Source organism: Lepidothrix coronata, unplaced genomic scaffold (assembly GCF_001604755.1).
Source record: "Lepidothrix coronata isolate B3197 unplaced genomic scaffold, Lepidothrix_coronata-1.0 Scaffold29, whole genome shotgun sequence".
In the NCBI taxonomy this organism is placed as follows: Eukaryota; Metazoa; Chordata; class Aves; order Passeriformes; family Pipridae; genus Lepidothrix; species Lepidothrix coronata.
In genome coordinates this window covers 2,326,910-2,344,749 of record NW_016690209.1, presented here as the reverse complement: position 1 = coordinate 2,344,749, position 17,840 = coordinate 2,326,910, and the positions used below count along the sequence as shown (strand labels likewise).

Genomic DNA, 17,840 nt, shown 5'->3' with positions numbered 1-17,840 from the left:
TGACTCAAAACCATCTGAGATGTAAACAGTTACAGCCAAGGAGTTTATCTTACTATCTAAGCTGTGACTCTTCAGGGCCAGCTTTGTAATTCTCCTTAATACACACATCGTGGAGACTTCTGCAGCATCTAGGAACTTAAATCAATCTGACCGACTGAACACTTCTGTAGTTCCTATTATACAGATAAGTGCTGAAGCTTTATTTGTGCAAAGGCTGCTTTTTATCTATAGGGACAGGCTGATAATGGCAGCCAGATAAATGTTAACAGAACAAACTTTATTACCAATTTGAACTATTTTAAAAAGGGGTCTTCACAAATTAGAACTGTAGATGAGTTTAGCCACCCTAAAAAGTGGTATTCAGTATTGTACAGCCACAACAGGGACAATGTAACTACCAAATAGGTTCTAGCTGTTCTTTTTATGGCATTGATTTTTTTTTATACATTCAAAGCATTATTGCATCAGAAAACATACCATGCATCTTTATGTTTCCAGACAAATTCACCTGTATTTGTCATTTCTAGCTACATCTCAAAGGTGCACCAAATCTACAGTTTTATGGTTTTAGTTGCATGCTTTGCCTATATGCATGCTGAGATAATAAATATTAAATACAGGAAAGAACATAAGAGAACCAAACTGACATTAGGAATATTCTACGGCAGCTCTGTTATGTTCTGCCAGTTAAAGAACTTGTCAAAAAATTGAGGTAACGACAGTGGCCACACCACTCAGCTGAGAATCACTCAAAATTCTTGGAAGTTTTCAGAAATTCAAGTACACAAACACCAGCTGCAACTTGTCAGAAATGCCAGAGAAATTAGGTTGGCTGCATTTTATTAGTCTATTAGCTGGCGTTCACACAGCTCCTTGTAAATCCTTTTTCTCACTCGGGGCATATCTTCCTGGGAGAACTGAAAAGGCTGGTCTAAGGCGAGGCACTTGCAGTACTGGGGAAAAGGAAAAGGTTTGGTTGAAATAAAGAACATTTACTATATGAACAATACAGGCCACTGATTGTAAAAAGCAGTACTCTTACCTGGAGCACAAAAACCCCACAGTCACTGTCATTTTTCTGTTGTGGAATGCACTAAAAAGAAAAGAAACAAGCAGAGACATGTTAGATCTTTATCCTTTTACTTCTCCTTTTGTTCTCTAATTTCTGTTTAAAGTCCAAAAGGAGATCATCATAGCGATCAGTCGTCTCGTTCTCAGAGCTGTTCTGCAGCACCAGAAACTGGAGTTGCAATTATTTACTCTGATTCCACATTTTGCAAGGTGACACTCAAACACCTTGTTAGAATAACATCTAACATTTAGAAAAATATATAGTGTAGGACAGAAAATAAATTACAAGTCTTTATTTCAAGTTTATTTTCTTTTAGTGACCTACACAGAACAGCTTCTCAATTAGTTTAAATAAATGTTTGTACAGCATTATCTGCTTTACACAGGACAAAACTGTATCAGCAAAGTCACACAGGCCTAGAGGAAGATTACTCTCAGCACCCATGCTACCAGCAGTGGCCTTCTTCCCCCAGCCACAGCAAAGGGTCTCAGAGAACATGATGAATGGTACATTGCCAGACAACAGGACTGAACAAGGCAGTCTCAAATGATAACTTCCAACCTTCATTATTTCCTCAAACATGCTCAATTTTGATATGCAGAGCTAAAAAGTTCCACACATTAGTGCTGTTATGTCTCCAGCACTTGAAGACGAGAAGTAATTGTTTTTCCTCAACTCTCAGATCTTCTGCCTCACAGAATGCAGGAGAACGAACTGACTGCACAGGTTGTGCATGAGTGCAGAGAGGAATCATTTCATCATTGTATCAGCATCTAAAAATAAACCTGTGTGAGGAGGGAGCTGTTGGGAGTATGTCTAGTGTGCAATGACCTGTTTTATATCTTTGGAGCCATTATGGGATGGCTACACAAATTACATATTCCCTCATTTACACTACACACAAGTTATTCCCTTTTATTGTTGCCAGACTTCGTTTACTTGCGATCAAACGCAATGTGCCACAAACAGCCCTGGAGACCAAAGCCCTCTATCCATAGCAAACATAAAATATCGGCAGTAGCAGCATCAGCCTGTTCCCTCCCTCACCAAACCCAGAACAGCCCTTTCAGGAGAAGGGAGGAAGCTGAGTATCCAGCTCATTCAGTCCTTGACCTTGTGTCAACATGGGCACCAGCTGCAGGTTTTGCTGCACGATATATAATTGTCCAGAGAAAGGCTCAGATCACCAAGTCACTTGCAGAAAGTGGTAAAGACCTGGTAGGAGCTGAATGAGCAAGAGAGCTCAAATTCCCATGTGTAACTACCTGCATCGCTCACAGCACCCTCCAAGTGTGCAGCATAAACCCATTTACTACTTGTACAAATATATGGGTTTTGAAGCAGCCTCATGAAATCTCCCACAAAGTCAGATTCCAGGGCTCAAAGTGCTGCTATTACCTTTGTCACAGCAGTCTGCCAACCCTGAAGGAACTCGGGGCGATTCTTCTCTTTTGCTTCAGTCAGCAAATACTTTCGAATGTTCTTTAAAGAGGAAAGGAAAAAAGCAACAATATTATTCACCAGCTAAAGAACAGGAGAGAGACATTGCCATCTTGTCTGCTATCCTTCTGACAAGGAGGACAAATTTCATGTGAGCATTAGGAGCTGAGCTCAGATCTAGAGGTAAAGACATGAACTCTGGTGGGTGCTTGTGCCTTCTACCATCAAGGCTCATTTTGGTCTATTAGGGGGAGCTCTAACACCCCTCAGCCCCACTGCCATACTTCATACCAGACTAGCTGTGGCATTCAGGCACAAGGTCAGAGTGTTCCCAGACATACAGAGAAACACAGTGCAGCCTGGCATGTGTTTTTTCCTGGCTTACTGGCTGACACCAAGGCCCTTGCGTTCAATACGATCACATTTTCCTGCCCGAACCTCAACACAACACGCCTGAGTTCTGTAGCTAATCAACAAAGCTCCAGGGACAGTTTTAGTGACATACAGGAAAAAATAAGCTGACACAAGCGAAGGGAAGGAAGCAAGATAAATGAGACTACAGTCTTGGGTTAAGCAAATCCTTCTACTTCTCTGTAAACAGGCTGGGGGTTTATAGCACAATTTAAACACACGGTAGCACACAAATATTCAGCTTAAGTGTGTGGATCACAGTGGAGTTTGGGATATTGCTCCCCTCCTTCCCCTAGAAAGGGCAGCAATAAAAGTGTCTCATGTTTGTGAGACATTCAGATACAAACGCCTCTCCTGGAGTGGGATGGGAGAGGCCACGTTGCAAGACTGCAGGAGAGACTGCAGGGCTGCTGAGAGGGACCCCTGGTTTATGCTGCACATTCAGAAACTGGAGAGCATGAGATCTCTTGCTCCCAGGACAAACATTAGCTTCATCCTCAGCAAATGCCAGCAGGCATACTATCTTCATTCAGAAGTCCTAGCTGGGAACTCTCCTGGGTACAATAATTACTACTCTTCTGTAAGCCAACAACTACACACAGTTAAAAGTAGAAGGCTGCTGCATCAAGCAAGCAATTAAGTTGACAAAATTAGCTTTTGTAAGAAAGTCATTACAATTTGCTAGGCCCAGCAAAAATTTCCTGGCTGCTCTTTACCAGGAAGACTGATAATTTAACTCCAGTGTTTAGGTCACAGCCTTTAAAGGTTGCTGCGTTATAACCAGAGGCAAACACCCCGTGTGTACCAACGCAGGCCAAGGAAAAAGGCAACACACTGTTAGTAGCACGGTTACACGTAAACCCCACTGCGCAACACTACAGCATCTCAGTCCTGTTCTCTCACCCAGGTAACCTACCCTCAAAAGGACCACAATTCATCATTTCCTAAACACAAGTACCTTGACAGATGAAAGAATGACCCTCACTCTCCTTGGGGCTCGTCTGCTTCCCTACGGAACCGGGCTCTGAGCTCCTGCTTTTCGCAGGAGTAACAAGACAGAGTTACCAAAGCTGTGCTGACTACATGGTCAGCCTAATTAGGCAATAGGCAATCTGACCTCCACTCCCAGCTCTGGTGTGACCCTCGAGATCTGTGCTTCAGACTGCTCAGCAGGACACACTGATTCTCATTTCATACACGGCAGGACAATGACAGACATACTGCATTGAAAGTTTATGGCTGAACAGAAGAAAGGGGGGAGTGTTTGTTTAAGAAAACAGTTCAAACTTCACAGACACAGCTGTCACTCTTACCTCTACACAAAACTTAAAATGAATGCCTTGGGAATCATAAAATGAAATAATTCGACTGGGGATGTTCACAGTAATGAGGGACCAGTGGACTTCCAGGTGAATAGGAATTAACAAGAGAGTCTTTTTGAATAAGTCCACCTGGCAAGAAGAACAACAACATATATTAGATACAATTCCACAGGCAGAACACAGCAAAGCAAAAGATTAATTGTATTCGTCTCCTCTCTGCCACCCCTTAACTGAAATCTTCTTTTATCCCCTCTGCTATTTCACCACATTATTCACATTTATCTCATACACAATTTATTAGTAGGCAAAAAAAATACAGTTACAGCCCAGAGAGCAGCTGAGAAGCCTTGTACAGTACCACAGTTAGTCATCAGTGTATCCGTGGCAAATCCTGCTCATGTTGCACTACAACATTTGAGTTGAAGTGGGATTTCTTAGGTAATGACAGTAATACAATCGAGCCCCAATTTAGGTTAGCTACATATCTTCAGTAATGACACTCCTGCAGTGCGAGCAGATTTTTATCAGAGCTGCCTTATGGACAGGTGACAGACTTTGGGGCATTGGTTGGCGAGAAGCTCAACACAAGTCAGTAATGTGCACTCATAGCCCAGAAGGCCAACGGCATCCTGGGCTGCATCACAAACACTGTGGCCAGCAGGTTAAGGGAGGTGATTCTGCCCCTCTGCTGCACTCTCCTGACACCCCACCTGCAGTACTGCATCCAGCTCTGAGGCCTCCAGCATAAGAAGGATGTGGATCTGTTGGAGCGGGTCCAAAGAAGGCCAAAAAGATGTTCAGAGGGCTGGAGCACCTCTGCTGTGGAGACAGACTGAAAGAGTTGGGGCTGTTCAGTCTGGAGAAGAGAAGGCTCAAAGAAGACCTTTTAGTATGTTCCATTACCTAAAGGGGCTACAAGAAAGCTGGAAAGGGACTTTTGACAGGAGCATGAAGTGACAGGACAAGGGTTTAGATTAGATATAAGGAAGAAATTTACTGTGAGGGTGGTGGGACCGTGGCACAGGTTGCCCAGAGAAGCTGTGGATTTCCCAACCCTTGAAGTTCAAGTCAAGGTTGGACAGGGCTTTGAGCAACTTGGTCTAGTGGAAGGTTTCTTTCCCACAGCAAGGGCGGTTGCAATGAGAGGATCTTTAAGGTCTCTTCCAACCTAAACCATTCCATAATTCTATGAAGCAGCTGTCATTACAAACACCCCAGAGAAGCAGCAAGCTGTGCAGTTTGACTCCCTCTGCTGTAATACAGGCTGTGTGACTTGCCAGAGGAAGGCAGAGGAGTGCATGACGCTTTGGTAAGCAGAGAAAAGGAAGGGGAGATGGTAGAGCGGATTCATCCTTTCTTAATCTAAACTTTGTAGCAGATGTACTGTGGTCACAGGCAAGCAAACAAGGGAGAAGGTCTTGAAGTACAGAATGAGCAGATCACATGCAACACCCCCAGTGTCTGTGTGGCAGATGAGTCCTTATGCTTTTGGAAGCCAGCCAAGCCAGGGCCTTTCATGATCTTCCTTCTTCCAGCTCCTCTAGAAACGGGTGTCTAATTGCTGGGGTTTTGGTGGTACAGTCCAGAAAATAAGTAAAAATAGAAAGCTGAACTAAATGAACTCATCCTGCGGGAAGATGTCTATTTTTTTTAAGCACTGTGCAATTTGACCAGTACATAATTGCAACACTACTGGCAAAGACAGGTCTTTTGTAGGAGAGGAAAGTGTATTTTTTGAGTAACAGTGGGAAGCTGAAGAGACAAAAAGGCCTGGGCATTCATAGCAGTTATCAGCTGAGCCTTGCTCACAACAGTCCTTTGATTGTGACAAGCATCAACCCTGCTCCCACCTGCAGAAACTGCTTCCTGACCAGATTACAGCACACTCACTGCACGGCAATCCATCATTCTTGGAGAGAAGCAGACGGATGTCAGCCAGCAGCAAGCTGAGACCACAAAAGAAAACTGGAAAAAGATAAATGAACTACACCTTCTGTGATGTCCAGCAACAGCAGAGCCATGCTAAACTCAAGGCTCCTCATGTGGCTTTAGCTGTTGGATTACTGCAGGTGTGCAAACCTGTAGCAGAAGAGTGGAAAGAGGCGGCCAAAAGCTGGGAGGGTCTTTAGTTAAGACCTGATGTACAGGAAGAATGGCAGCAACCCAAATTCACTTCAGTAAGACATCACAGAGTCAGATGACATGAGAATGGATCAGGAGTGTCAGTGTGATCCTTGACCAGAAGGGACAGCAGCTCAAACCACTGCAGCAAGACACAGAACAGGATATCCTGTATCCCAGGAGAGCACATATATAAAACCTGGTGCAATACTCTGGTGTGTTTAAAGAGCAGACACAACTTCCCCTTAATTGCATACTGCAGGATGAAGGAGTCTACAGAATCCTTCCCATAGAAACTGCTTAGTCCTCAATCTTGCTTTAGAGATTCTTCAAGAATTTTAAGTGTAAATGTCTAAAGAGCTGTCCTGCTCTCATCTGGTACCCCCTCAGAAGCAACAGCAATACAGGCTCTGCTTCCAGAATCTACCTTCATTTTTGGGGTTTTTGCAAAACTTGAGTTGCTGCAGAAAAAGAACTTTTAAAAAAATAATATCTGGGAATATTAAGCACCAATATTCCATTTCACTTTAAAGAGATATTTAATAAATTATATGAATAGATTTTATATTTAGATAATGAGTTCATCTCTAGCATTTCACAGATGTGTGCTATTTAAGTGCTTCTGTAGAAAGATCATACATTCAAACATGGCCCTTGATTAGTCTTGCCCCATCGCCCATATTAGAAAGGACAAATGTTCATAGAAAAAAAAGAAAGTATTGCTCTTTGTATTAGCTGCCTCTGAAAATATCAGAGCCCATGATCTGGTACGGGTTCTGGAAAGCAAGGTGAATTCTGTTCTTGCCATGAGAACAACAGTTTGGCTTATTAACCATGGGTCTCTTAATTTCTGCTTTCTAGTACCTGTATGTGTTACTCAGGAGTAACAACTTGATTTTGTCACAGAATGCCAGTTTGAGATAAAAGGAAGAAGCAGAATTAAGTCTGGTCTCCCACAGATTAGTGTACCTGGAACTGCCAGGAGCAGTAGGAGACGTTTCTTGCAGTTAAATTAACAACTTGCATGAACATACACAAAGAGATAACCTACCACTGAAGATTTAGCCATTAGAAGCACATTTTCACAGCATCCCCATACTAACTTGAACAGTGCCACACTATTTTTATCAAGCTCTCCCCAATTTGTTCAGCTCCTTTGCCAATCCATCCTTTGCAGATAACACACTGTAACCCAGTTTCAAGTTAGTGATTCAGCCCAGCCCAAGAGAACCCGAGAACTAACAAGGATACCTTTTTAGTCCATCGTTTTACCCCATTATATCCTTTGGTTACGAGCTGTCTATGAAAAAAGCTGTTAAAGAAATGAACCTAAAAAAGAGAAAGAGGAGGAATGAGCACAGAAATCTTCATGCACAGTCATTCCCCTTCCCCCAGGATAATTTATACAAAACAACTTGTAATGAGGCAATATTTAATGCAGGTTTAGAAACACAACCCCAGTAGGGACAAACAGAGGCTTTGCCAAGCCTAAACTATTGCTGCTCTTCAGCAAGCTAATAAAATAAGCCTTATTTCCCTATAATATATGATGTGAGCCACTGCAGCATTTATATTTACATTTTTGTATCTCCAGGCATATCATATTTAATTTTTTTGTTGGGGACAGACTTGGGAGAAAAACACCATGATAAGGAGTTATAGTTTTTGTTGTTCTTTACAGGGATCAAGGAAGAGAACATTGGACTGGAAAAGCGGGGGTGGTGAAGAAGGGAGTAACTTCTGGCTTTAGTTGCTGGAAGCTGAGACACAAAAAGAGAAGAATTCATCAAAACAGTTACGAGATTTAGTCCAACAACATGGTCTTCTGTATTCAACTACTATGACCAGCTCCCGACAAAAACAATATTCTACTATTGAAAAGCATTTTTAAGGAATGACAGATCCATTTTGTAAGTAAAAATCTACATTTATGACAAAAAAATGTAGGCTTATGTTAAAAAAAAAATTTAGCTCCAGGTTAACACTATTACTCTCTGTGCTTAGCTCCTTGCAATTACAGGAACAGATTAATACAAATAGAAATCTGCAACATCTGCTTTTAATAATTCTGCTAGTGTAGAGGTGGTAGAAGGCTTGAGTTATTACTTGAAAAAAAAAGTTAGAAAATTCAGCATCTGAGAACAGTCTAACACCCATTAGCTATGCCAACAGACTTCAAAACCACATTCTGAGGTACCAGCACAAAACCTCCCATGAGGATTTCAATTATGCACTATGAAGAAAAAGCAGACACAAGCAAACAGATACAATCTCCAATACCCCAACCCCAGGACACACTCGGGAAGTACAGAGAATACTAATGAAGAACCGCCATCGCCTCCCAATCAAAGCAACAATGCTCTTTCTTCTGGGCTTGAAGATTTTAAGAGTTACATTCTGCAGAGCTAATCTAAGAATGGTTTTGTTTGGTTCTTCCTTTGTGGTCTCACCTGAAAATTGTACAGCCCTCCTAATAAACAGATGGGGTTTTATAATTGTCACTGCTGCAAATTTAGTCACAGAATGGGGGGGGAGGAACTTGTTTTCTTGATTATTTTTTCTTTGCTTTCTTTTTCTCAAGTGCCACCAACAGGCACTGCAGTTTTGCAAAGCAGTAAGCATTCTGTTGAGGATGCACAAAACAGAGTCCTGCAGAGTCAATACTGCCAAGGAACCAAGCAGCTCCACATCAATTCACATTCACCAGGCAGGCAGCTGACACAGCTTGAGCTGTTACAGCCCCCACAGCTACGAGGTGGGCGGGAGGGTGAGTGCAAGCAGCTCATGTGCATGGTTCAGATGCTAACACTCATGGTTTGTCATCTCAGCAGAAATTCATCAGAAATTTCAGCTGAAACACCAGACTGGTGAGCAAGGGCATGGACACAGCACTTTAGAAGTAAATAAGCTGGAGACAGAAACCACCAGGAGAGAGAGAAGAGTGGGATGGGTGAACATTGGCCAAGTGTCTTCTACAGGTACCTCAGTAACATTAAGCTACCACAGAGACCACCTGCAGAGCTAATACAAGTTCCTGAAACAAGAGCAACACCACTGAAAAGGAACACCACTCAAAACATCATTGAGCTGAATCTCGATTCTGTATCTGAAATTCAGTTTCACCCTTCCCCCTCAAGGTCTCAATAAGGTACAGTTGCATGATAGCAAAAGCCCTCACCTTTTCAGGGACTGCATCCATTACGAGTTCACCATACATGTTAATTATCTGTAAGAGTCAGTAAATAGTTGAATACATACAGCATAATATTGTAAGACCCAAATTCACAAGTTCCTACAAAACACAGGACCCTTCACATTAAAACAGCAATATGGAGAGAAGCCTTTACAGTAACATGGTCTGAAGGACAAGCACTCTGGAACTAATAGTGGCCAGCCTGCAGAGAGATCATAACTGGCTGCTTCAAGTCTCTCTCAATCTTAAATGTAGTTTAATTCAATTTAAATCTATTGGTGCATGCCCTGGGCTCTGCAGCCTTCTCAGTTTTTTGGCTGTGGGCCACAGTCTGCTATTTCACTTCGTTGTTCTTATAATCTGCTTGAGCTTGGGGATGGGGGTAGTTTCTAAAACCTGTATGGGTAGCCACTGTTTTATGAAAATAGTGCAACATCATTTTTTCAAAAGGAACCAGTCTAGCTGTGACACCTCACAGCTTCCAGACTAACTGCACTTGTCACTGTAAAAGCTGCCCACCACTCCTTCTATTTCTCAAACATAAAGTAAGGATAGTCCACCTGTAATGTTAGCAGAAGATGCACAACTGATATTCTAATACAAATGGGCTAAAAAGGGCTAGAGAAGCACATGAACACCAAGCATTTCTGACCTGGTCATTCAGCCAGTTCTGGCCTTCCAGTGTAGCCAAATCATCCATATCTAGCATGTGCTTATTATAGAAGACCCGGAAATTGCAAGTGGAGGGTTTTGGATGTTTTTCCCGATACTTCATGATTTCCCTGGTGATAAAAGGCTTTCTAAAACAGGATTGAAAACGTAGAGAAAAATTAAGTCAAAGTCATGTTAAACAGAGTTCTGTTCTGCCAGTTGTTAGACATGGAGCATGCAGTAGCAATGCAAGCAATTTGTCCTTTACCAACTGTAGAATGTGCTACACACCTATGGGAGAAATCTTCATTAAAGACTTCTTTTAATCTTCCCATGACATCTTTTTCACAGAGTGGTACTAAACTGCCATATTTCTTCATAACTTCATCTAGGAATCCTTTAAATATACCAGAAAAAATGAAAGTGCAAACATATAAAAACCTTCTGAGTCCACCACTACAACAAAGCAGCCAGTTCTTACAAGTATGAGTAGCAATCACTGCACCCAACCAACACACAGCACCACACATGGCAAGCATATATTTAAGAAAACTAAGCTCAAATTGGCAGCGTTATATAAAAGTAGGGGTAGGGGAAGAAGCACAAAAACAGAGACGTGTGAATCTGATCACTCAGCTTTACAGGAAAAGATCAGACCTCGTTCTTGCCATATATACACAAATCTACACATACACATATCTACATCAAACTTAAATCATTTTACTGCAACATGAAAAGCCATCAGTTCCTGCAATGGGTTTCACTGAAACCACAGTATCCTGTCCTTATGGCAGGCAGAATTACTCTCCTCAAACACAGGCAGCCTTAGCTGGCAGAGTGTTTCCAGTCTGCTCAGTTCTGCTGCTGCCACCACGGCAAACGGAAAAGATGCCAGACAGACTCCCAGCAAGTTTAATTCCTTTACCCTTGTATCGCAGGGATGGTATTTAAGGTGACATGGACAGCCATGTCAGCCTGCCATTGCCCAGGAAAGCACTGGGCAACCACAACAGAGGAAACAAAAGATATTAACTTGTAAGTAATGAAGAGATGAATGCTGGAGGAATTAAAAACCTTAGAAAATAAGATTTTTTTTTTCTTCCTCAAACATAAGACTGGAAGACCAGAGATATAAATTCCACACAAGCATCCAAAACCACTTTGAGAACGAAAGAGAATGGAGGGAGAACAGGATTTCAACACTTGCTAGTGAACAAATGAAAAAAGACCAAGGTGTCCAGCTTTTTGAAAACGAATTTTCAAATGCAGCAGAAAACACATGTTCTGTGTAAAGAAAGCTCGATCTGAGATCAGAGTCCAGGGAAACTGCACTAATGCGAAGCCCAGGACTCTTCTCAGGCCGGGATGTGATGGCAGAAAACATCACTACACAGTGCAATGTATGTTCAGTTCTCTGCTTACCAAGGCTTTAACAATATTTCCTGGAAACTTCCAAGGTCAAGATAGGAAGAAGCAAGATGAGAGAAACATTCAACAGAAAAAAAGTGGCAGAAAAACAGCACTAAGAATAAAGAAAGAAAGGAGAGAGACCAAGGAAAAAAACCAAAACACAATGAGTCGAGAAAAGCAGTGCAGATATAACAAGTGTGACAGAAGGATGGCAGGGAGGATTGAGGAGCGAGATCAGACCACAAGGAAACATTCTTCATGGGAAGATAACCTTTCCTGCAACTCTGCCTCACATTTGCCTAACAACTTTTATCCCTTACATCTCAGTACACTGTGACAGGGAGGACATTTCTCACTCTGGGTAGCAGTCTAGATAGACAACGCATGGTGCTTATGAGTGCACCTTATTCTCTTTCAGTATATAAAAATTTAAAAAGCTTTTCATTCATACACTGAGGAAGAATTGTTCTTGTCATTACAATTAACAGCAGCAGAGTTCCAGGAGACTTCTAGCTAGACCCTGACCTCGCTTGGGCTGGTGTAACTCAAGGAAGAAACACAAAGTTCAGCCCTGGTGCAAACTCAGATACCCATAATGAACGGGATTTACCACGGGGCTCTGTTTGATACCTAATAGCACATCAGAATGCACTAAGCAGTGCAGCCCATTAATATCCGAGTTCAGCTGCTGCAGAGAAATTTGAAACTTGAGAGCAGCCCTAACACTTACATCTCCTTCAAGCTTCTACCCCAGGAACTCATGCCAGGTTAGCACTATCTTTTAGGGTACAGTTAATATTAACACTCCTAAACACACAAGAACTCCTATACATAGTTATACCACAACTAAAATTCTTTTTTTTACAGTTTGTCAGCTAGGAAAACTCAGAAGTGCTATACTAACAGTATATGTGTATGTACAGTACAAATATGTATGTAGCATGGACTTGGCTTCAATCCTCTGAGAGGAAACCTCAGCTCTGAAGAAAACAGAAAACAGCTCTGAAGAAATTGGTCTCACCTACTTTCATACAGAGGTTAGGTAAGAATTCTCTTAAAATTGTCAAGTGTGAGAAAGTTTAGTGCATCTGCTGTTTGCCTTTTTATTTTTTTAAACTATTCAGGCCTCTCATGAACAAGAACATGACTGCCTACCAGACTACAAAAACTTAACCTTTGCCACCCCCATACAACCTTGGTTCTTGACTGTTACAGAAAGACTACACCCATTTTTCTGATGGACAAACTTCAAAACTCCATTGCAGAAGTGGTCTGTTCACTGGGGTACCACAGTTTCTCAGTTTCTCACAGTGTCTGGTCCTTGCTGGATCACATAAAGCCAGTCACAGAGAAACACCTCCCACACATCTCCCATGCAGATACAGATGTGGAAAGCTAAATCCTTTTTTGAGGTTCACTGTCTCCTTTTTTGTATTTTGCTTTAGAGAAACAATTGCAAAACTGAAGGACAAAAAGGTGGGCAGAATAATCAGAGCATGTCAAACTTCAAACAATCCCTTTAACACTAGTTAACAACAGCTTCAGGTGTATGGGGCTCTATAAAGGCAATTTCTCCAAAGGAAGACTTCAGTTGTCAGAACATCACTGAACTTACATTAATGGTATCAGATGGCACAACGTGTTAGCTTACTGCTCCTTACTATGTGTGTAGTATGCTGCTATACATAAATGAGACACCATTACTATTTTTATCATGTTCCTCTTTGGAGAGACTATCATATACTGCATGCTCAGCATTGAGTAAAAAAATCCCAAAGCCTTTTTGCTGAACCTTTGCTAAGTCTAGTTTTGCCTTTTTAAAAAGTATTGTCTAATAAGATTCATTAAGCCTACTTTATGAACAATCAGAGAGAAAGCTAAGGGACAATGAACAGTATTTGGCTATCAAAACCTGAGTTTAAGCGATTTAGTTTCAGTCTAAGAGAGATCAAGAGAAGAGAGGATAAGGGTGGAAGTATTAGAACACCTAGGATTTTCAAAAACCTAATTAAGAGTAATAATTTAAAACATTTAAAAAACTGAATCATCTTCTGAAACCACATCAGACATTTAAAATTTCCATCAACAATTTTCCACAAAGATTCCAATTAAATTACATTGTATTCTCTAAAACAAAATAAGCAGAGGCACCCCTCAACTATTCCTCAGAATAGCTTGTCAGATAACCATTGGTTTGTCCTTCCTCCATGCAGCTCTCCTCTTTGCAGCCTCACTTCAGCAAGTGTTATGCTAAGCAGCCTTTACAATTCACGACAAGAAACCATTTTTATAAAGGAATTAATGCAACATGTAAACTCCACAATACATCCAGCAGTTTTCAGGAACTCCTGGATGCCCTAAGATATGTAAGAGGTGTACCACAAAGCCACGTTGCCAACTGCTCATCAGCCACCCGGGAAGCTTTCTGACTGTTCCTTTTGCCTCCCTTCCGAGTTCCTGATTTCAGTCCTGTGCTTTCTGGTGAAGGCTCCTCGAGAGGACTTTTACAGTAAGGGTGATCTAGTAATTTTGAACTAAAAATGTCCAAGGAGCCCTCTACTTCCATTTGGCTAGAGCTGTCCTCATTTTGTGTCAGCTCCATGGATAAAGGTCCATTTGCAAAATTATCATCAACAACAGAATCTTGCACGGAGGACTGCGACAGTGTCATTCCATCTACACCCATAACCTCCTTGGATTCTGCACCATCTCGATCTGAAACAGCAATTTGTTTTTCTGTCGTGGGGGCAAAAATGTCAGAACAATGATTCTCTGACAGAGCCCCATTGGTCTCCACCTGGTGCAAGGCCTCTGCCTCTGGAGAAGCTGTAACATGCAGTTCTGGTGGGACAGCATCCACACTGCCATCCTGCCCTCCGGATCCCGGACCCTCAGAACACGGCTCAGCAGACGGTAACGCCTCCTGTGTACAGCAGATCTCAGGTGCACAGATTTCATTCTCCTCACCTAAAGATTTGGGTGTATTATTGTTCATATCTGATAAGCTGTACCGGTTCCAAAGACGGCTACTTTTAGATTTCCAGTAGGAAAACCAATTACACAATCCACTTTCAAAATCCCACTGAAGCGTCTCTTGATGGTCCCTTGTAGCTTTCTTCACCCACCTTGGCTTGATTTTTCTCAGTTTGCAAGTTTTGCCTCTTGCTCGAAGTTTCGGGGATTTTATGATTCTATACCGAAACCTAACCATAGAAAGTTTCTTATGCATCATAAATAAAAATCTCTTTTTTACAGTATGATGGTTAAATTTGGACCTCTTCAGAGCTGTCAAGAGGCCACAAGTTCCATTCCACTCCCTTTGCAACAGCATTTCCTTTTATAGTTGTTTAAAACTACCAGGACTGTGTTGCCTTCACCATTATTGCTCTCCTCCCCACTATACACAAAACCACCTTCCTTTACAGGTAAGGCAGAACCTTCCAGCGAACCACATGAGACATAATGGATATTGCCAGAGATGCTATTAAGAATAGCAACAGTTTCAAATTCTTCATTCAAGGGATCTTCACTCTCAAAGGGTTCATTGTTGAGTTTCCTTACTGCTTCTCCAGATGGGCTTTCGGTTCTGCAATAGGGACGGGATCCTTTTGCTCTCAATAGTTTTGTAAGGAAAGCTGTATGATTCAAAAGTAGGTTTTGGACAGGATTCTGCATTTAGAAGCCCATGAGGAGCCCACCTGCTTTGGAGCTCAAGTGTCTTCCTTATGCACTGCAGTCTTCTGTACAGTTTGTTGGGATTTAAACTCACAAATAGCTGAGCACTCTGTATTTTCTTCTAAGTTACGAAAAATTGCTTTTGGAAGCAGTATTTCCCAAGCTTCCCAAAAACAGTGGTCCATCTTCCAGACTGGGCCAGCAACTGACTTCTTTTCCAAACCAAATGTCTTCTATGGTTTTTCATTTTTCTGCTGCATTATGATCTTGAAAAACAGCTGAAAGAATAAGGGAAATTAATTCAGAGTTATCTGGAGTGTAACATAATAACAAAACACTAAGGCACATTCCTCAGGCCACATGCCTATCTAAAATTCCACCCCTCCTCCAATCACAATCCCACATTCCCTTGGACATTTTCACTTGCACCAAAAGGAAAAATAAGCAATAGCTGCTACGGTTCTGTGTGTAAACAAGCTCTTCTCACCTTCCCTAAAGGTAAAGCAATAAACAGGTAATTCTCACCCATCCCATGCTCCCACTATATATTCCTGTCTAGCCTGAGGTTAAATCTCACACTGCCCAGGCTGTAGGGCAAGCACAGTTAACTACCATGCCTCAAAAGGCTTTTGAAAAACAAAACTCTGAAGTCCAAGTTATCAACAAGTGTGTGCAGGCATCCGACTCCATCAGCACTGTACAAAGCCAACCCTTGCTCTTGTGCAATATAGAGCAGCCTCTGAAAACACTTCACATGCTCACACAAAATCTTCCTTTAAAGGAACCACAATGCACAAACTGCCACAGAAATTTTGATTCTCTCACTAGATAAATGACGTTTACTCCATGAAGTAGTTCCTCTGTATTACCAGCAACAACTCCTTCCATACCATTCTATATTCTCACACCATCAACTTCTATACTCAGTGTTTATCTTTGCATTAATAAAGCAATACCAATGCAGCACACCAGTTAATAATCTTAAAGATCCCTTTTCCCACTAAAAACCTGCATCTCAAAGTGTTCAATAATGATATATCTGAGACTACACAAGAGTGCAAAGCTTGCATAGTAATATCTGTTTATCTTCACTACATAACTAAAAATATCAATTCCAAGTTAGACGAATCCGGAAACACAAGGGGAAGGCATCAGCTGCACACACAACATGGCATGCTTCATGCAAATTGCCCCAGCCTAACCATGTATTTTACAACAGTTTGAATTTTTCTCAGATTCAGAAATGGAATTTGTCCTGCCCCTCTGACTTATTCTGACTTACAATTACAACAGATTTTGCCTTAGCCATGTCTGTCCTAATCATTACACATAGGCATGACCTAGCTCAAAATAAAGGAGCCTACAAATGAAAATAAAACATTAACAACTGGATTTTAAAGGTAAATATGAATGCTAAACATCTGCAAAACCAGGTATTCAGAGTCTGACTTAAGAACTCTTCTGCATTTTTCACTCTACTCATCTTAGACACAAACAGCAGTTGGAATTTTTTAAATTTATTTTTTTTGTGGAGGAGTGAGAGGGGAGTGGAAATGCAGAGAAGATGAAAAATGTAACTTATCACTTGGATAACATATTCCCATCATAAAGAAAATTGTCCAGAATCCACTAGACCTACAAACTAGAAAGAAACCTGGCCACCTCCACTGACAGAGATGTGCAAGCTTAACAGTATAAAAGCACTGCAACAGGGTCTGGCTCTTTTGTAAGCCACTACTAGTCACCACACAATCCAGTTATCATAAAAATCAGGACATAACATCTCACCGTGCCAATTTTCTCACACTTGCTCTTGAGCATTTACATATTTCTCTACACTAGATGCAGTTTATGCCTGCTTTTCCACTACAAACTCTACATGTCTGTCTATTGTGTGTAGTATCTACAAAACATTCCTTGAGTGCCCCAGTAAACATCAGCCAAACCACAGTCTTGCTAGGACAGCTTATTCCAGCCACACTTCATCCAGGTAAAACAAACAAATGCAGCAAAATTGCAGGTTCTCAACAGAGCCACACACACGAGGGGCTTCTGCCAACACAGGGAGTGTTCAGTACTCCAAGGAGAGCACAGCAGATGAAGGCAACAGTTTCACTGCTTCTGAGGCTCTGCAGTACATGGAGTCATTACTTTTCTCCCTGGACTCTCACAGCCAAGTCCAACGGCCTCCATGGGCACGGCCTCAGACATGGAAGAAGGCTGAGCAACCACTGGCTTTCTGAACAGCCTGGAGTACACAGGAGCTGAAAGGCCCAGAGCTGCCACCGCTTCACCCACTGGAGACTGAACTACTGATCACAGTGAGAAAAACACTGAACTAGATTCTAGCAAAGATAAGTCCTGACAACAAAAAGGACCTGAGGCAAACCTGAACGGAGACAAGAGTGGTGCCACAGTTTCGACTCAATTGCAACAGCAATCAAATCATTTGCTCATCAAGTGTTATGAAACTCAGCTTCTGAAACTGCAACAAAGGTAGATGCTAGGAAAGCTACTCAACCCACCTGTCCTTCTGCTTCATTTT

At 41.8% G+C, this 17,840-nt stretch overlaps 1 protein-coding gene across 4 annotated transcripts in view; it reads right to left on the bottom strand.

Annotated features, from left to right (window-relative positions):
• Positions 1-799: 799 nt before the first annotated feature.
• SENP5 (SUMO1/sentrin specific peptidase 5) overlaps positions 800-17,840 on the bottom strand; it is a 28,851-nt gene continuing 11,810 nt past the window's right edge. For 3 of the 4 annotated variants that reach the window (XM_017810470.1, XM_017810469.1, XM_017810471.1), the window contains exons 2-10: positions 14,000-15,573; positions 10,502-10,607; positions 10,212-10,359; positions 9,545-9,592; positions 7,618-7,695; positions 4,237-4,374; positions 2,471-2,554; positions 1,043-1,093; positions 800-953 (exon numbers count right to left, since the gene is read on the bottom strand). In XM_017810470.1, coding sequence (XP_017665959.1) covers positions 843-953; positions 1,043-1,093; positions 2,471-2,554; positions 4,237-4,374; positions 7,618-7,695; positions 9,545-9,592; positions 10,212-10,359; positions 10,502-10,607; positions 14,000-14,951 — 1,716 coding nt within the window. In that variant the 5' untranslated portion in view covers positions 14,952-15,573 and the 3' untranslated portion in view covers positions 800-842. The remainder of the gene's footprint in view (positions 954-1,042; positions 1,094-2,470; positions 2,555-4,236; positions 4,375-7,617; positions 7,696-9,544; positions 9,593-10,211; positions 10,360-10,501; positions 10,608-13,999; positions 15,574-17,840) is intronic. The other variant, XM_017810473.1, reaches the window with a different exon arrangement.